Source organism: Buteo buteo, chromosome 5 (genome assembly GCF_964188355.1).
Source record: "Buteo buteo chromosome 5, bButBut1.hap1.1, whole genome shotgun sequence".
NCBI classification, from domain to species: domain Eukaryota; kingdom Metazoa; phylum Chordata; class Aves; order Accipitriformes; family Accipitridae; genus Buteo; species Buteo buteo.
The window spans coordinates 27,169,250-27,186,428 of NC_134175.1; the positions used below are offsets into that span (position 1 = coordinate 27,169,250).

General features: G+C 42.6%; 1 protein-coding gene across 1 annotated transcript in view; it reads right to left on the bottom strand.

Annotated features, from left to right (window-relative positions):
- The window catches only part of UBE2E3 (ubiquitin conjugating enzyme E2 E3), a 60,675-nt gene extending 43,908 nt beyond the window's left edge, over nucleotides 1-16,767 (bottom strand). The window contains exons 1-3 of the mRNA XM_075028319.1: nucleotides 16,566-16,767; nucleotides 15,130-15,332; nucleotides 12,908-12,958 (exon numbers count right to left, since the gene is read on the bottom strand). Of these exons, the coding sequence (XP_074884420.1) occupies nucleotides 12,908-12,958; nucleotides 15,130-15,323 (245 nt within the window). The 5' untranslated portion in view covers nucleotides 15,324-15,332; nucleotides 16,566-16,767. The remainder of the gene's footprint in view (nucleotides 1-12,907; nucleotides 12,959-15,129; nucleotides 15,333-16,565) is intronic.
- Between the last annotated feature and the right edge of the window lie 412 nt (nucleotides 16,768-17,179).

Consider the following 17,179-nt stretch of genomic DNA (forward strand, 5'->3'; position numbering starts at 1 on the left):
ATCAAGCGCCAACCCAGATATGAGCGTACAAGGTAAAAAATTAAGCTCGCTCCATGCAAAGCTGAAGGTGCCACCATGTAGATTTAATAAAAAGATTAAAATTTTGCCTCAGCTTCTCCAGCACTTGAATTAGACTGGAGCGCAGAGACAGACCTGGCCACAGAGATGGTGACGCAGCTGGTACAGGGCCTCTCCACACCCACCGCCTGAAACAAAGCACTGAGCCAGAAAACCTCCACAATCCAAACGAGATAGTTTGTTGTGACCACCAATGCCCCTTAGGAAAGGGATAGAAAGAAACTTTAAGGAGAAGCTGAAAACACATGATAACTATTAACAAGCCAACAGTAACGTGATTTCTCACTGGTTGTGTCTGAAGGGATAGAAGGCTAAAGATGAAGAAGGTTAGCTAAAGCAGAAGAAACCTTTTCCATCTCTCCAGCCAAGAATTGCCTAATGGAAAGTGCCTAAAGTAGCAAACCTTTTAACTGTTAAAAAAGAAGAAAACAAACTTTAGGGGTTTTTTCCCCTCAACATTCTAATACCTTTTTAAAGAATCTACTACTGAAAATGGCCTTAAATACTTGATAACTAAGCTTCAGTGCTATAAACTCATGGTTCCACAGAAAAAGCTCAAAACATCTCACAGGTGGTTCTATACCTTGGCATCAACTAGCAGAACTTCCTTTTCACCTCTATTAAAACACTACAGAGAACAGTACGAATCACCATTGCATAGTGCCAGGCCAAATTAAGTTTATTAGCCCTTCAGCAAATAATTATTTCTAGCTTTATTTAGACATGGTATGTAAAGCATAGAAAAATCACACAAAAGACAAGTGTAATTCACAGGAAGTAACAGTTCCCAGTTCTTTCTGCCCATACCAGAATTATCAAAGTCTAACTGAAGACATGTTCTGACAGAGCTTGCTTTCTGTACAGAAAGAAAATAAAACTGATAACAAGACACTTATCTGATTAGTACAGCTCACATCTCTCTCTGTTTCCTCCATCCCTGACCCCACCTTCACTAATTTCTAGTAAGGCACACTTGCCATTGTATGGGAACTTTGCCCAGAATGCCCTTTATATCTAGGAAAACCACAGAGTGCTCAGCCTACAATAGGTGTTTTAGTACCGACAGCAACTATTGTCAGCTTGCCTTCTAACTGATAAGAAATTATTTTGTTTCTTCTATTCCTAAGACAAAAAACCCAAGCAGGCTTAACAAAAAACAAACACTTAAAATAATGCTAGTCTGTGGTATTACCATGAAAAATAAATACCCAGCCAAAACACTTGAAAGAAAAATGCTTTCACCATATTTGCTCTCAGAGAATCTAGAAAGTAATTGATTTCTCCAGGTATTGATCTATTTAAGGTTTGGTAATGTATATTGTCAAACAAATCACTGTTCTCTTACTGCTCTGTTCTGCTGATGCCCCTTTTACTTTAGTAACTTGTTTCCTTTTTAAAAAAACTAAGTTATGGTGTGTTTGCTCTGGTATAAGTAAGTACACCAGCTGCAATTCTGGCTTTCAGTTACTTAAAAAAAAAAGAAAAAAGAAAAAAAGAGGCAAACCAAACTAAAAAAAAATGAGGTAGCCAGGTTGCTATTGCAGTTCTTCACAGCACCCCAGCAATCCCAGCACTCTGTGGAGGAAAAGGAACGTGGAGCTAGGCACTACCTGGATGTATAAAATTTGTATGGGTATCATACAGAATATCTACTCCAGACAAGCAAACACTTTTGCAACCATAGACTTTACTTCAAATAGTTTATCATGTGCAGATCACCCTCTCAGATTTGATTACTGTTTAATCAAGCTTGTAGAATTTTAGGTTGTATACTATTTCTACCTTTTGCATAAGAAGTTTGTTTAATCACTCAGACTATGCTTAATATGCAGTATGTTGTGCTGTGTAACTTAGATCACTTAAATTTGCTTCCATGGGAATATAGTGTTTGTTACAGCGTTCATCACAAGTTGATTTTAGTCTCTTAAGACCTCTCTTTGCTTTTGCTTTATAGGCTAGAAATTAAACCACATTCATTTTTTTTCCCCAAGATGTTGAAGTCCAAAACTCTAAGCACAAAACTGGGCTTTGGCATAATGGGTTTGGTTCACTGGGCCCTTAAGGTGTTTGTAGAGGCACGTGTCGCTAAATCCATAATGTCCCATTTACGGCTTCTGCCATCGATATTAATGAAGTAGATACAGATATGCCCTAGGTATCTATGAACAAGTTAGGACGAGCACCAATGTACAATGATAACACAGAGCTCAATGTCAACTAACCATCCCTGTGCTACTTCATTTGTCCCATGGATCCTCCAGCCTGGATGAGGTCTCTGATGTTGAGATACCAGGGGGAAGGACAAAAGCTAGTTAAAGTACAAGCATACCCCAGGCAGTGACTGCACAGTAGACAAGTCCTTTGTTTGTTAGAAAAGGTGCCTGTGAGCAGGGAGGAATCTGGCTGTCCATTGTCTGCTACAATAGCTGCAGCTTCACAGCAAGAATCACCATCAGCTGAACATATCTCCTATTGCATAGCTACTAATCTATTATAAGGCTTTCCCGCCCCCCCTGAAACTCACTTTGCTCAAAGTGTTTACAGTCTAAATGCTTTACTTAAATTGCAAACAAAAATAGCTTTCTGCTGCTAACCTTCCCTTACAGAAAGGAAAACATCAATGGTTCTCTTTGCCATTTGTTTTCTACTTGTCCCACGGAATCTGACCTGCTGATGCTCTACTGATTTACTGTCTTCAATATTTTGGTGACTTCCATGTCTAGGCTTCAGAGTGAAGTGATAACCTGAGTTCAAACCTAAACCACCTCACTGCAGCTTCAAGCTCAATGGACTGACCTGGCATGACCAAGAACCTCCTCTTCTGCAGCACCCTGTACTGCTAATCCAGTCATGGAGTGGCTTGAGTGCTGGGCATAGCTACCTTTGCTCAAGCTGTGCTAATCAAGCGTCCACAAGTCAGGCTGGCTTTGCACTGAATGAAACCCTTAATTTGCTTACTGATTTCCAGCCCTGCCACTGAAGCTACATGAAGGGTTTCTGGCAAGGGAGGAGCCCACCTCAAAGACAATTGTGTTGTGAATCCTTGAGGCTGGCCTTTAGCTTTGCCGTCTGCTCTTTGCCTTCGTTGGCTACCTTCCCAGCGCCTGCACCCTTCTGCCTGCCTCAGAGAGGAACTACTGAAGTTTATAGCAGCATTAACTCATCCGCTGGAAACCTGCCAGGCTGCTTACATTTCCACTACAATCTTCTGAGCCCTGACTCCAGAGGGTGCTTAGAGATAGGATCCATGGTCAGAAGCAGTATGCTATACAACTGTTTTCTGATGTGCTTAGATCCATTTGGGGTGTTGTGCACAGATGCATTAGGCCTTGCGTATCTACTGCAAACTGCCTCTATGAAGCAGGGAAAAAGCATTCCTTGCTTTTGTTTATCTGTGTTACAGGTACTTATGTGCCTGTGGAACAAAAGCAGAGAATCCAAGTACAGAGCACATGGAGTATCAAAAAATCAGGATCTACTGCACAATCAGTGCTATTAGTTTCTCACAAAGGTGATATACCTCTGGAGAATCGATGACGTGTGCCTAGCTTATTTCTACTTAGCAGAACATGGCAACTTTGTGCAAGGAAAGTAGGATTGGACCCAAAATGAAACAAAGCCAAAATGCAGGGGAAAAAAAAAAAATCAGCAGAAAAATCACTAGATATTTGCTTTTTTAAATTGACAACAGGACAAAACCTGTGCAGTTCCAGTGACTTTTTAAATAATTGCTGTTACTGTTGTTGCATGAAATCATAGAACCTGTATATTTTCCAGGACGATTATACTACAAAACCCTGATTAAAATACAGTTTTTAAATGAAGGGAAAATCACTTCCTGATGAGCTTTCCTTTAACATTGTTATTTAAATCTTTTATCACAGATAGCTTGGTCAAACTAGTCCTCAAGAGGTCATTTAGTCCATTTCCTGCTTAAAGATAGAATCAACTGTATATAACTGCTCCTGCCAGTCATTTGTCTACACTTTGTTCTTAAAAAACTCTGGTGATGCAGATCCACCACCTCCTTACACATACTGTCTTTATAGCTAGGCATTCCTCATGTCTAAATTAGGTCTTTGCCTAAATTAGGTCTTCATTATGGCAATTTGAGTTGCTCTCCATAACTACCAGACAGGACCAGCAGCAATTGCCACATTTCCTTTGCAGCAACTTTCTTCTATAAGCAAAGATTATTCCTTCTTTCTTTTTCCTTTCTCTCTTTCTTTCCTCTGATCTGTATTCTTTCCATCTAGCCCATTTCACTTTGCAGTGTTGTGCTTAAAACTGGATAAAGTATTCCAGCTGGCCTTTACTAATGCTGAACCGAATGGGATGACTTTATATACCATGTCTCCAACACTTTTTCTTCTTTTTTTAAATACATCCTCCTATTGTGACTGTTGTTCTATTTATTTCTCTTGCTGTGGCCTCATATTGTTGATTCCTGGGAAGCACATGATTCTCAGAGTGGCTACACCTTTTCTGAAGAACTGCTCCTCATCCAGTCTTTTTTTCACCATGGATTTGTGCAGCTGATTATGCCTACTGAAGTGCTGTGCCTTGCAGTTCTCATTGTTAAATTACATGCTATTTTTAAGGTCACTTCCTATATTTGCTCATGTCACTTTGCATTCTAGTCCTGTCCTCCAATGTGCCTACAACCCCTTCCTCCCCACTGTTACCTGCAAATGCAGTATTTATATGCTCTAGTCCAGTATCCACATCAACAATGAAAACATCAATTACTTATGACTGCAGCATGGTCCTCTACAGACCCTCTCTACAAATTTGTCTCCCCTGAAAGTGACCCACTGGTAACTACAGGTCACCGTGGTGTTTCATCAAGGCAATCTCTCCCCTCATTTGTTTCCAGAAGTGATGCTTACAACAGTAGTTTCAACACTGTCAATTAAATCTGTATGAGTCCCTAAAAGATCTGGCCAGTCTGTTTTACAGTAAGTGCTATAAAATTAACAACTGCTTCAGCCACAGTTCTGAACTAGATAACAGTATAGTGCACTCTCTGCACAGGGAAAATTAATCCAAATTAATGCAAGCAGGCTAGGACTCGTTTATCACTAGCAGTTACTGGCTCAAAGTAAGGCATCAATTTAAAGTTACAGCATAGTTCCTGGCTAGCTTAATTGTATGCATGCTCCTGTCCTAGATGGCAGCTGGATATTCTTGCTCCTGCCTACTTAGCCCTGAACTCAGAAAACATGCTCAAGGTATTTTTCATTATGTCTGTATTACCTGTTTCGAAATGTTCCACATCTATGCAAATCCTAGTTACATCAGCTCCAGGAAATCTCCACACATCAGTTTTATATGAAGTAGTCAACTCATTTTAAATAAAGGGTTTAATGTAGTTCAGCTGATTCTCTTATATTTGCACTTTGTTAATTTTAATTAAAATTAGGTGTCCCAAGTCTATAAAAGTAAAGATCAAATCAAAGAGTAACTGATACACACAGACAAATCAGTCTGAGGGGGAAGCATTCAGTGTGCTAGGACCTTGCCATACATACTGTTTATCACAAACTAAATATGACAGGCTGGCAGTGGCAAGCAATGCACAGTTTGAGTGTAAAAAGAAATATAATATACACAGCATATTTTAATCAGTTTTATCACAGACCCTAAAAGGCCTTTGTACAGTTATACAAATGGATATTAGAAAAGCAGATTTGTCCTTAAGTCTAAGAAGGACACATTACTTCGTGGTTTTTACAAGTTTTTGCACAACAATGTTTAAAGAATTGTTTAAAAAACTGGTCCAGCTTGGGCTCTTCTATTGTTTCCAGATAAAACTGACATAATGAGGGTCAGTTTTCTAACACCAGTAGCTACAGTGAAAAGTGTTTTAACTATTTCTACAACTCTGGAGTAGATAGTCAGGCATGATTTTGTTGTTGTTGTTGTTTATTTTACAGTAATGCTAATGAAAAACAGTGAAGGATCTATACGACCTTTTGACTAACACAAAGACTTTTAAGAGCATGTACAACAGCACTGTGGACACTGCGTACACAAGTGCCTAACCTGCAAATCTGTAGGCATGAAAACTTACTCCCGTGAGTAGGTATGTTGATTTGTGTTGCATAACCCTGTCGTAATTATGCCACTGAGATTACTTGCATGAGAAATTCACTGTGTGGGGGTTGGTAAAAAACCTTGGTTTATAGCTTGCAAGAGGTCGATATTAGCACAGGGGAAGAAAAAACTTGAGGCATTTTGAGTTAGTGGATCTGTCATCTGCTCTGAACTGAAAAGAAAGTAATTTAAATATTCTCACAATTCAAAACATTCAGGAGTTACACAATCTTCCACTGTTGCATTTTTTTAATAAAAGCATGTTAAATAACAGTTGCACTCTAGCTCTACTTAACACTTAAATGTTTTACTGAAATGCCTTTCTAAATTAGTTTCATCCCTACTCCTTAAACAGTTTCACTGACTACTGGCAAATAAGGTAAAAGCCATTCTGCACATATAAAGATGGCAGAACCAGGCTGTTACTACAAATGGACAGAAATACAAAAACACCAGAATTCTGATTGCTGTGCTAAATTATACCGCTCCTTCCTACACTGACCTAGACTATACTCTTCTGGTAAAAAAGAGGGAGGGAAGAAAGAGAACGGAAGAAAATGCTTAGTAGAAATAATTTCAGATAAATCAAGGCTATCACTAGATAAACATATCTTTAAATCACTGTGAGATACTGATTTACGTTCAGCAGCTAACAATGAAGGAAATGCCTTAGAAGGAACCGCAGGACTATGTTCAGAGCTGGACAATACTAAAAAGTAGTATTTCAATATTCACTCAAGAGCTACTTCAAACATGTTCTTACAGGAGTTGTGAATGCTTTTCATTGTATTTTTGTAACTGCAACTGCAAACTTCTGTATAGGGAAGGAAGTGTTAGAAATAATCGTGTGGGTTTGTGTTCTCAGAACCATTCTGCAAACTTCACTTTTCTTGTAGCATGTATTTATTTCTCGGTGGTGAGAAAGTGCTGGGCAGGGAGAGACAATAAAAAGTATAATGTAACTATCAGAAGATACATTATCAAGTAGAGTTTGAGTGAAGCTTTTTAAACTTTGCTCATTCAGCTTCAGCACAGGCATTTTTGCACATACTCAGAACAAACTCTCTTACATACCTTAACCAACTTCTCCTTCTATAGGGATCTATTTAGTGTTCACAGTTGGGGTTTTCACTGCAGAGGTGTAAACAAGCAAAACTGACACCTTTTTTTTCTCAGTGAGACTCAATATTTAACAATATGAAGATGTTTGCCCAATAAGAAATTAACAGAATAAACACAAAACTGGGGGACTGCCATTGAACTGAAAAGCCAACAGCTTGACTGGAAAAAAACAAGTACATGTGAAGACTTCGACACACATTTGTGCTACTGTATAGGGGCCTGGTATTTGACTGCATTCAGAATATTCTTCCTCCTACTGATTTCAGAAAAGCAACAGAACTAACGCCTGGCTTTGACAAAGGAGAGATGGAAACTTAATACATTGGAGAGACAAAGGAATGGATTGACTTATTCATATCCTGGTGCGTCTGACAAAATGCTTTGTGTGAACAATCCCTACTCTGAAGGGAGGGAGGAAAAATCCAGCCGAGTTAGTTTGAATCACCTATTTAAACCATTTAAGCAAACTTGGATGATTTTTTTTCTTCTCCTCCCTGGGGAGAACTATGGAGTAATCACGTGAATCTGCTTCACTTACTGACTGGAGTAGTCACCTCCATGGCAGAACTGGAGCAAACCACAGCTGTGCAGTAACATCTTCAACAGGCACAACTGTTTGCAGAGTAAACATTTGCCTATAACCTTACTGTAGATAAAGTATGTTAACAAAAGGAAGGCTTCTACCAGCTTAGCTGCGGCACTTTCCTCGCTAACACAAGGCTGCGTTAGCTCAAATCCAGCACTACCTCTGCATGTGGAAGAGCCTGCACCACCAGCACAATTGTTCATTGCTCCTCATTGTTTCAGACAGCTCAATTGAAAGAGCTTAAATTGCTGGTCTGAAGGATACCTTCACAATATTGCTTTAAATACATACTGCAATGCTTCCCCACTGATGGGGTAATAACCACAGTGAGACAGTTACAAACATCTGGATTCATGGGTCCATAACTAAACCAGTAATAGCATTCGTCTGCCAGGGTTTTGCAGGCATTTTTCTTTGTGTCAAGCTCCAGACCATGGGGTTGGGTTGGCAACACTCTGCAGTGTAGAATTAGCCCAAGATGTGGCAGTAATGAAAGGGACAAATGCAGTCCTAAGGAAGCAGAAGAACCCTGTATTAAAACAAAACCCCTACATGTCTTGCTCCCATTGTGCTCAGTACACATACTTTGGAGTGTTATTTTAAAATAAGTAATTTTAAAATTAACTACTCATAAATTATCAACCTACTTGCAAGTCAAAGAGAGGCTACAAACAGCAAAATCATCAGCTGCTACCTTTTGTAGTATTGCTCAAGAAATCACATTAGTATATATTAGCATACAAGGCCTGCAAATAAATAGTAATCGAGATAGTAATCCCTATCAAGGAAAATCTTTTCAACAGATCTATCAGGTCAGGCACTCACTAGCTAGAGGATGAGATAGAGCAGGGAGTCTTTGGGACGATTCAAGCAGCTCTCCCTTGCTAAGAATTCCCATTTCCTAGCAGCTACAAAGGAGGAAAGTTGTCTCTCTGACCAGTGCTCTAAGGCACGTCCTTTGTCCAGCCTTTCTTCTTTTTTTTTAACCACTTGCTTTCAGATGTCTGATATTTAATTTAACAAGGAGATTAAAGCCAACTGACAGAACAGAATGTAAAATGCATGGGAAAGATGCACTATCTTAACTCACCTCTTTTTAAACCACATGAATTAAGCTCTGAGTGGTGTTTGCTTTCATTTCCTGGCATGGGTGTTACTAAATTTACTTAATACTGGGTTGAACTTCAAAAACTTTCCCATGAAGATGAACAATGATTAATTTGGGGATGGAAATGAGGAGGAGTGAGGGAAGAAGACAGGGAGTACTCATTTTTGCTATTGTGGATCAGCAGGGCAGCCAGGAACATCTAACGGAAGCTGCCATAAATCACAGTACCCCTGGGAACGGCCTCACTTGTGCCAACCCTAAAATCCAGGAAGTACAAGGAGCGTCAGAGCTGGCTGTGCCCTGCTCCACCTGAGCTGCAGCCTCCAAGTTGGGCAGGTCAGAACAGCAGCCACAGATATAACCTTAACTGCAGAGCAGTGACCTCTGATCTAAACAGTTCTATGCCATGAACTGAAAATAGTTATTCCAGGTATGTCAAACCTATTTAAGAGCATCCCTGCAGCCCAGATTTGCCATGCATTATGTGCAAGATCTTTGCAGCATTTTCCTGAGAATGTATAACGGTGGGGTTTGGCACACTTCCATACCTTGAAGTATGTGTAAGTGCTTGGCCATGGTTTGAAATTGAGCTGCCTAGGAGCAACAGGGCCAAGACCTTTTTAGATTTGCTTTATGCTATTAAAAGCACAAAAGAAATTAAATACAGCACACAGCACCAAGTAGCACAGCTCTGAGTTAAGCCAGCAAAAGCAAGAAAAAAACAGGATCAGACACCTGTGTCCTCAGTTTACCTATCTGTCCTAGTGCTGTGCTGCGTGTTGGACAGTAACTGACTCATTTCAGGCTCTTCTGTTGGACAGGAGAAAACATGAGGAAAAAGGAGTGCTTAATTTCCCTCCAACACCTTTAGTGGCTTAAAACCATATCTAATTTTATTGGTTTTGATGTTCTATCTTTCTTGGAATTCACACCAAAATCACAGGAATTTAAAGTATTACTGTATGTTAAAGAGTAAAGCTATCAGCATAAAGATACTAAGTTTTATACTTGGTACCTCCAAGATGCAGTTCTTATTCGCTGCCCACAAACATGACAATGTGATGCATGACAACACATTTTTTCTAACAGTTCATTGTCCAATTAAAAGAATCAGAAATCAATCCCTACTGTTGAGACAAGCAAGCAAAAAACTGCTATTTAGACATTTTTCCTGCGCCTGTCATTCTGCTATTCCAGTGCCTAAAATAGAAGTTAATGTGCAGCCCAGGCCTGCTCAGCACACCCAGGAATGGGGCTCTCTTGGGGCTCTGCATTTTTATAAAACAGATGTTATAGCAATAAATATGAGTGTGGGAAATTTAACTGCTGAGGAAACCTACACCTCTTTTGCATGAGAATCACAGTGCAACCAGTTGGTGTCATTTTAAAGTAGCTAAATCAGCCACAGATCACTGCAATGGAGTGACTCCACGTGCAGTTAAACTGGCAGGTGAGAAGTGGCAGCAGCTCTCAGTGTTTAACACAGAGGAGTTCAACATACTTTTCAGTACTTGTACTGTACCCTATTAAAGTAACATTTAATGTTTTATATGTGATAATTCATATTTTTAAAATTGCTAATTTTTTATCACTTATGTAACTGAGTAACCAGAGTTGGAGTAATGTCCAAGAGCATCGGTTGTCAGTTGTATTCTTGTGAAGCCTGCAACATGTGGACTGCAAATGATAAGGGTGTGCTCTAGAACTGGTGGAGAAACAACTTTGCATGAAGAAGTCTCTTTGGGAGAACTTATGACAAGGTTTTTTATTTTTAAAGCACATGTGAATATGCCCAAGATACACAAGCTTTTAAATGTTTGTTTTGGTTTTTTTAATTCTTTTTCTTTTACAAGAAATGTAATAAGTAGCGTTCTGCTGCTTGTTGCATGATGAGCAATGAAGAGGTGTCATATGCCTGCTGTGTCAGTCTGTTGCCTAATCTGTGCTACTACACCCTGTAAGAAAGCGTGCTACAAGCTTTAACTGCTCTGCACATAACACACAGCTGCATTTACCTCCTAATACCAGAAACGCTTCTTCTAACAAGTCAATTCCATTGTAACGGTAAACCTTCGGGCACTGAAACTCTGTTCAAACTGTTCATCCTGAAAACCCAGAATTTCTGTTACAGAAGCCAATATCTCTTGTAAATATTTTTTATTTTGCAAAAGGTAAAAATGCACTCATCATACAGTTGCCATTGAGTAAAAGGGTTAAATTTCTCTTAAAAAATACTTATGGGAACAGAAGCGCTCACTTCCTCACTGGCAAAAAAATAATCTTTTCCCCTACGCTCTGTAGGAGAGAAACTTGAATAATTTTAGACACATTGGGGGGTTTTCATCATTCTCAACAGCATTCCTGGGCATCTGGTAGTACCAGCTCACAAGAAAAACTCTCAGCAACACTTTTGTGCTAATACGAGAGGAACATGTTTTCCCAAGGAACTAAATATCAGATGGTATTGGAGAGTGTGAGGGGGGAGGCTTCTCCTTCTAAAAGCCAAGCTGTAACTTGCTGTACCCGAAACTGCTACAATTATCTTTTTAGCAACTGTAACGCAAAGTGTTGGTGTTCTATTTCATTTAAATACTTGTCTCCTACCATGACTGCTTTGAGGATCCAAGTATAAAGTGCATGACCAACACAGAACTAGGTCCCAGTAATTTATTAAAAGTTATTTAAAACAGTTATTTAAAAACAAAACATCCCCCCCTTAAAAAAACCAAACCAAACCAAACCAAACCAAACCAAAAAACTTCAAACCCAACAGACATTTGCTCTCTTGACAGAGCTTGCCTCTGTTGAAGAGGGAGAGCCACTGACCCTGCGTGCAAATACATCAGGCTGCCACAGGCAATCTACAGCACAGTCCTTAGGGTAAGACACCTTTACCACAAATTCAATAAAACACAGCTCTGGTTAGTCCCTGCTCTCATGGACTAGTCAGATAGGAGAACAACTCACATTTTACTGAATTTGCAAGACCTGCACCAAACCTTTCCAACTATTCAAAAAGCCAAACAATTCCAACATAAAATCAGAAAGCACTTCCAGCACTATTTTAAACGTGTACAAGGCTCGCTGTTACACATCAGCTATTAATCTGAAGGTACCTTGCAGTCAGAAATCTTACTGAGATGCATCAAATAAAAGCAACATTATTCAAATGTAGCTTTACTGCAAATCTGAACACTGGATGCTTACAGCTAATGAGAATTTTTATGCATCCTTTAAACAAAAGTAAAACATGCAAAAGACTTAAAGAAATTAGCTAGCTATGCTACTATTAACTTTCCTACAGATCAAGTGCTCCAGTTGCCATCACTTTATCAAAGACTAAATCACTCAATCTTCCAAGCTTACAATTTCATTTTCTAAAACCTTACAGAAGTGTCTCCCAAGTTGGGAACTTCCTTAAAAATATTCTATATCAAGAGTCTACAACTTTGACCAACGGACACATAAATTTAAAGGCAATACTTCATTTCATCTAACTGTTAAGCAACATACTAAGAGAAAGCATATAAAAATCACATATGGTTCTTTACTTCAGAATGAAGTGATAACCCTACGAACCTGGCACTCAAAAAGCCAGTTCAAACTACATGCAGACATTAAGTTGAAAGCTTCAGTGGATTCTGAAGTTCACATAATGAATGTTTCACGAAGGCAGTGACCAGCTACGAAAAACAAACTGAATACACTTTACTATGCACATCAATCACTAATGACTACGCCTCCAACATGCAGACAAAATAGCAAACTTCAATATCAAATGTTCCCTATGCTTGTTCAATCTGCTGTACACAGTTTTTGTCTAACAGTCAGCAGCTGTAAACACTAAGTTTCCCATTTGTTAGCCTAAGCACATTAATCTCCTATCACCGTCCACAATTTAAGAAACCGTTACATACCTGCAGTTAGGAGGAGGATCAAGGGTGATTTCAGCTAGCTCCTTCTGGATTCTGTTGGTGAAATGAGAACAGACACAAAGCATTTGAGATAGTCTATAGAATAAATCAGGGAATTACACTGCCCTCTACCACCATGCAGTTAAATGCAAGATTGGCTTTGCCTTCAGTAATGCTAACATGGCTGCTTCCTCTTTGTTCTCAGAGGCATAACCCAAATCCCACAGCTGAGAAACTTTGCAGCTTTTTTCCTGCTCCACGCTGTATGTACGCAGAACACTTACAACTGAGTTGGGTAGAAATGTCCCACAAGTATTCAGAAAAGTAACTCTTTTTCACATCCAAGCACTTTTTACCAGAGAGATTTTCTTTTCAAGCTAATATGCAAATGAGGCAAGGGGGGGGAGGGGGGCTGCACAGGCAGATTTGACAATGACTTTAAACCAGCACTACAGACCTGTGACTGAGGCTGAAAAAGTGAACCGTGCTGGCAGCAGACTCACTCTTTTCACAATATTTTACCTATTACTTTGCAGTGTGTTTAAAAAGTGGATTTGCAGATCTGCCAGGCTGTTTTCTGTTACTGGAATAATCTCTCTGGATCAACTTTGCTTCTCTCCACACCTTCTGCTGTCTTTCCTCCCCCAACCTTATACAGTAGCTGTATTTACATGACAAAAAGTGATATAATAACTTGAAATAATCTGTGCTTAGCTTTACTCTATTACAACCATTCCCAAGGTGTTAAGATCCGGAAGAGGAATACCAAAAACTTTTTGTCAATTTAATTGTTTATTCAGGTACATAAGAGGTGTAATTTCAAAAGACGCATGGTAAATTCCTCTTAAAAATATCAAATAAGACTTCTCTTCAGAAGAGCACCCATACGAGCAAGACCATGAATTTCACGTGAATAGCAAGTGTTAAAACATGCGCTAAGAGAAACTGCTCTGCATGCCCTTGCACTAGCACCAGTAAGTTCAGGCAGACAAATTAACTATTTGACATGTATGGAATTAGACTTGCAACAATTAATTGAAATAAAGGCAAGAGGGGAAAACTCAGTCTCGAAAGCCTGCATCTCAGGCTTTTCAAAAAAGATAAGGAATAACAAATTACAAAGCCTACATAGTAGTTCCAGAACTTTTCTTTCATCAGCTAGTCCTATTTTAAAGGGTTTCTTTAACAAGCTCAAAAGTCATCAAAGCCCCCCAGTCATACTCTGCAGCAATTTTAACACATTTCAAGTATAAGTAATTACTGAATTTAATACAATACAAAATTACTAAAGTGTTCCTAAAAGTTAGAACTACAGTATTCACGCTGAATAAGCAAAACTTGAAGCTACTACGGCTACTCTACAGCTTTTTTCTTGCTACCGGATATTTGCAAATGTTTATAAAGAAAAGCAGCTCCAGGGAAAGGACTGGAAAGCTACATCTCCGAAGACCACTGGAATCAAGGGATTTAGAGTTTGCTTATCTCACACAGCTGAACTTACAGAAGATTATCAGAGCACATGTCTTGAGAGCTGGACTGCCAGTAACCTCACATGCAAATAAAAATGCCACAGATATAAATAAACAAGGTTTCTGAAGATTTTGATACTTAAAAGGTAGAGGCTACCTGTAGAACCCCATGGTTTGAATCTGCAGATCCTAAGGGAGAAAACTCGCCTAAGTTTCTCCTGAAAGAACTGCAGAACGAATCCATTCCTTCAAGGTGTGCAAGGCTCTCCCATGCATTGACATGAAAAGCTAGTCATAAGGCCCACGGAAGCCACTGGGGTTTTGTGCCTTCTTTAATTAAAGAGCATTGCTTGTCATCAGTCTACAGACCACAATAAAATACACCAGGAGGACTCCACCCTATACCAATCAAGCATGGAAACCTAACTCTGAAAAAGACAGCCGAGGCTGACCCTCTCTCGCGCATTTCTGCAAATAGGAAAGGTATTTAGGTGCCCCCCCAGCCAGTCTGTAAGTTACCATGTTCTCAAACAACTCTTCAAAAGATGTATGACAAGTCTGTGTAATTATTACCCGAGTAAGACTTGGATTAATGAAGATACTGCCTGGCAGGCTCCTGTACTACAAAAGTTGGTACTTTCTGCTTTCCACCCAGCTTTACAAGAAGGACCCCCCTGCCTTGAAAAGCGCAATGCAAACACTGTGCTTCAAAACACTATGCAAAAATACTATGGAATGTTTTACTGTCCGCTTTACCTTTTAGCACTAGTAGATAGCTTAGCAGTAGTTTTGCTGGATAGTTTGGTGTTCTTCTTCTGCTGGGTGGCAGAGGGTTTTCGTTCTTCTTGCTCTTCGGGTTCGGGTGCAGGTGGATCCCTCTGATCGGCATCTGAACTACCGCTGCTGGTACTCGGACTTTCATCGTCTGACCTCTGCCTATCACTGGACATCGTGGGGAGCTTTTTTGGGGGAAGGAGAGGAAGTGAGGCAGAGTAAATACAACAGGCAGGACTCTCTCTTGCCATTCCCCAAGTTCCAGAGAACACTTTAATCGGTGACAACTCCGTTTCACTGAGAAATTAACCAAAATATACTTCTTTGTCTCGTCCCCAAGGGCTGCAGTTTGACAGCTACAAAGCAATATTTACACTTCTGAAAATACAGATATTTCCAATTTTTAAACCCACTTGCATTTTTTTCATACTTCAAACAATATGCCAATTGTCGACTTTGTTCTAAGGCATGAGACAGATTTAGCAGGGTACTTAGGCAATGAACATTAATAACTTATGACACATTGTAAATAACAGACCTCACTGAAAATGTTTTTTAAAAAGTCACTAATACCCTGTAAATATTTACACTGGAGCAGAGCATTTTATTGGGTCCAAACGCCAGATCCCCCCTCTCCCCCTCTCTCTGAGAAAATATATTGCCAATAACACTTGGGTTGATTTCAGATGGAAACGTACACTTGCTCTGTGCATTTAAAGGGCTGGGTTGGGGGGGGGGGGGGACGACGACACGACTCGACACGACACGACACGAGGGTTTTTTTGTTGTTGTTGTTGTTGTTGTTGCTGTTTTAAAAGGGAAAAGCCCCGAGATGCCTTTAAAGCAACTCGGGCAGCAGCAGCCCCGGTTATTTACATGGCCAGCAGCGAGAACTGCATTTGGCCACCACAGAGCTGCCGGAGGGGGAAGAAGCATAATTCAAACTGCACCTTCTGCACAGCTCTCCCCGCCGCCGCTCCCCGCGCCGCTCCACCAGCCAGACCGACATTTTTCCGCCGATCGCGGGCGGGGGGGGGGGGGGGGGGGGGGAGGGGGCTGCCCCGGCGGCCGGGGGGGGCCGAGGAGGAGCGCGGCGGGGAGCTGCGGCAGGGCTGGAGGCGGCCGGCCGCCCGCCCGGCCGCGCTTTGTGGGGAGAGCCCGGCGCGGCTCGGCGCGGCTCGGCTCGGCTGGGCTCGGCGCGGCGGGCGGCGGCGGCTCGGCCGGCCCCGCACCGCACCGTGCGTGTGCACCAAGTGAGGCGTGAACTCAGGCCGGCTCCGCGCCCCCGGCCGCCGCCAGGCAGCGAGCGCCGAAAACAAGAACAAAGCTCCTCTACCAGCCCCCCCGCCTCCTCCCCGCCTCCCCCCACCGCGCTCGCCCAGCCGCCGCGGCAGCCGCCTCGCCCGCCTCTCCCTTACCTTCGCCGGCGTCCTGTCCCGCTGCTGGGTCGGAGGGGCGGGATGGCGGGGGGCCGGGCCGGGCCCGCGGCGCCCGAGGAGGGGGACGGAGGCGGCCGGGGGGCTATACGGCGGCGGCGGCGGCTCTGTGGCCGGGCAGTGTGGAACATTGAGAGCCGGAGCAGGGGGGGACGGGGGGAGGCGCGGTGCGGCCCCGCGGCCGGCGGGTGGCGCTGGCGGGCCCCGCTCTGCGGCGCGGGCTCCCGCGGCGGGCCGGGGGGCCGGGGCGGAGGGGGGGGGGGACGACGGCGGCGGCGGCGGGGACGCGCGCCGGCGGGGCGGGGGAGGGGGCGCCGGCCGCCCCCGGCCTCCCGCCTCCTCCGCCCGCCGCCGCGCCCGCGGCTGCTGCCGGCGGAGCTGCCGGCCAGCGGGGGGGGGGGGGAGGGGAGAGGGGGCGCTCGCTCCCGCCTGGCGGCCGCCGGAGCGCGCCCCCCTCCGGGCCGGGGTGCGCGCAGGCGCTCTCCCGCCGCGGCCGAGGGCGCGCGTGCTCCGGGCCGGGCAAGGACAAAGCGGCGGCGCGCGGCGGCGCGCGGTGGCGGGGGGGGGGCCCTCGACGGCCGCTCGGCCCGGCCCGG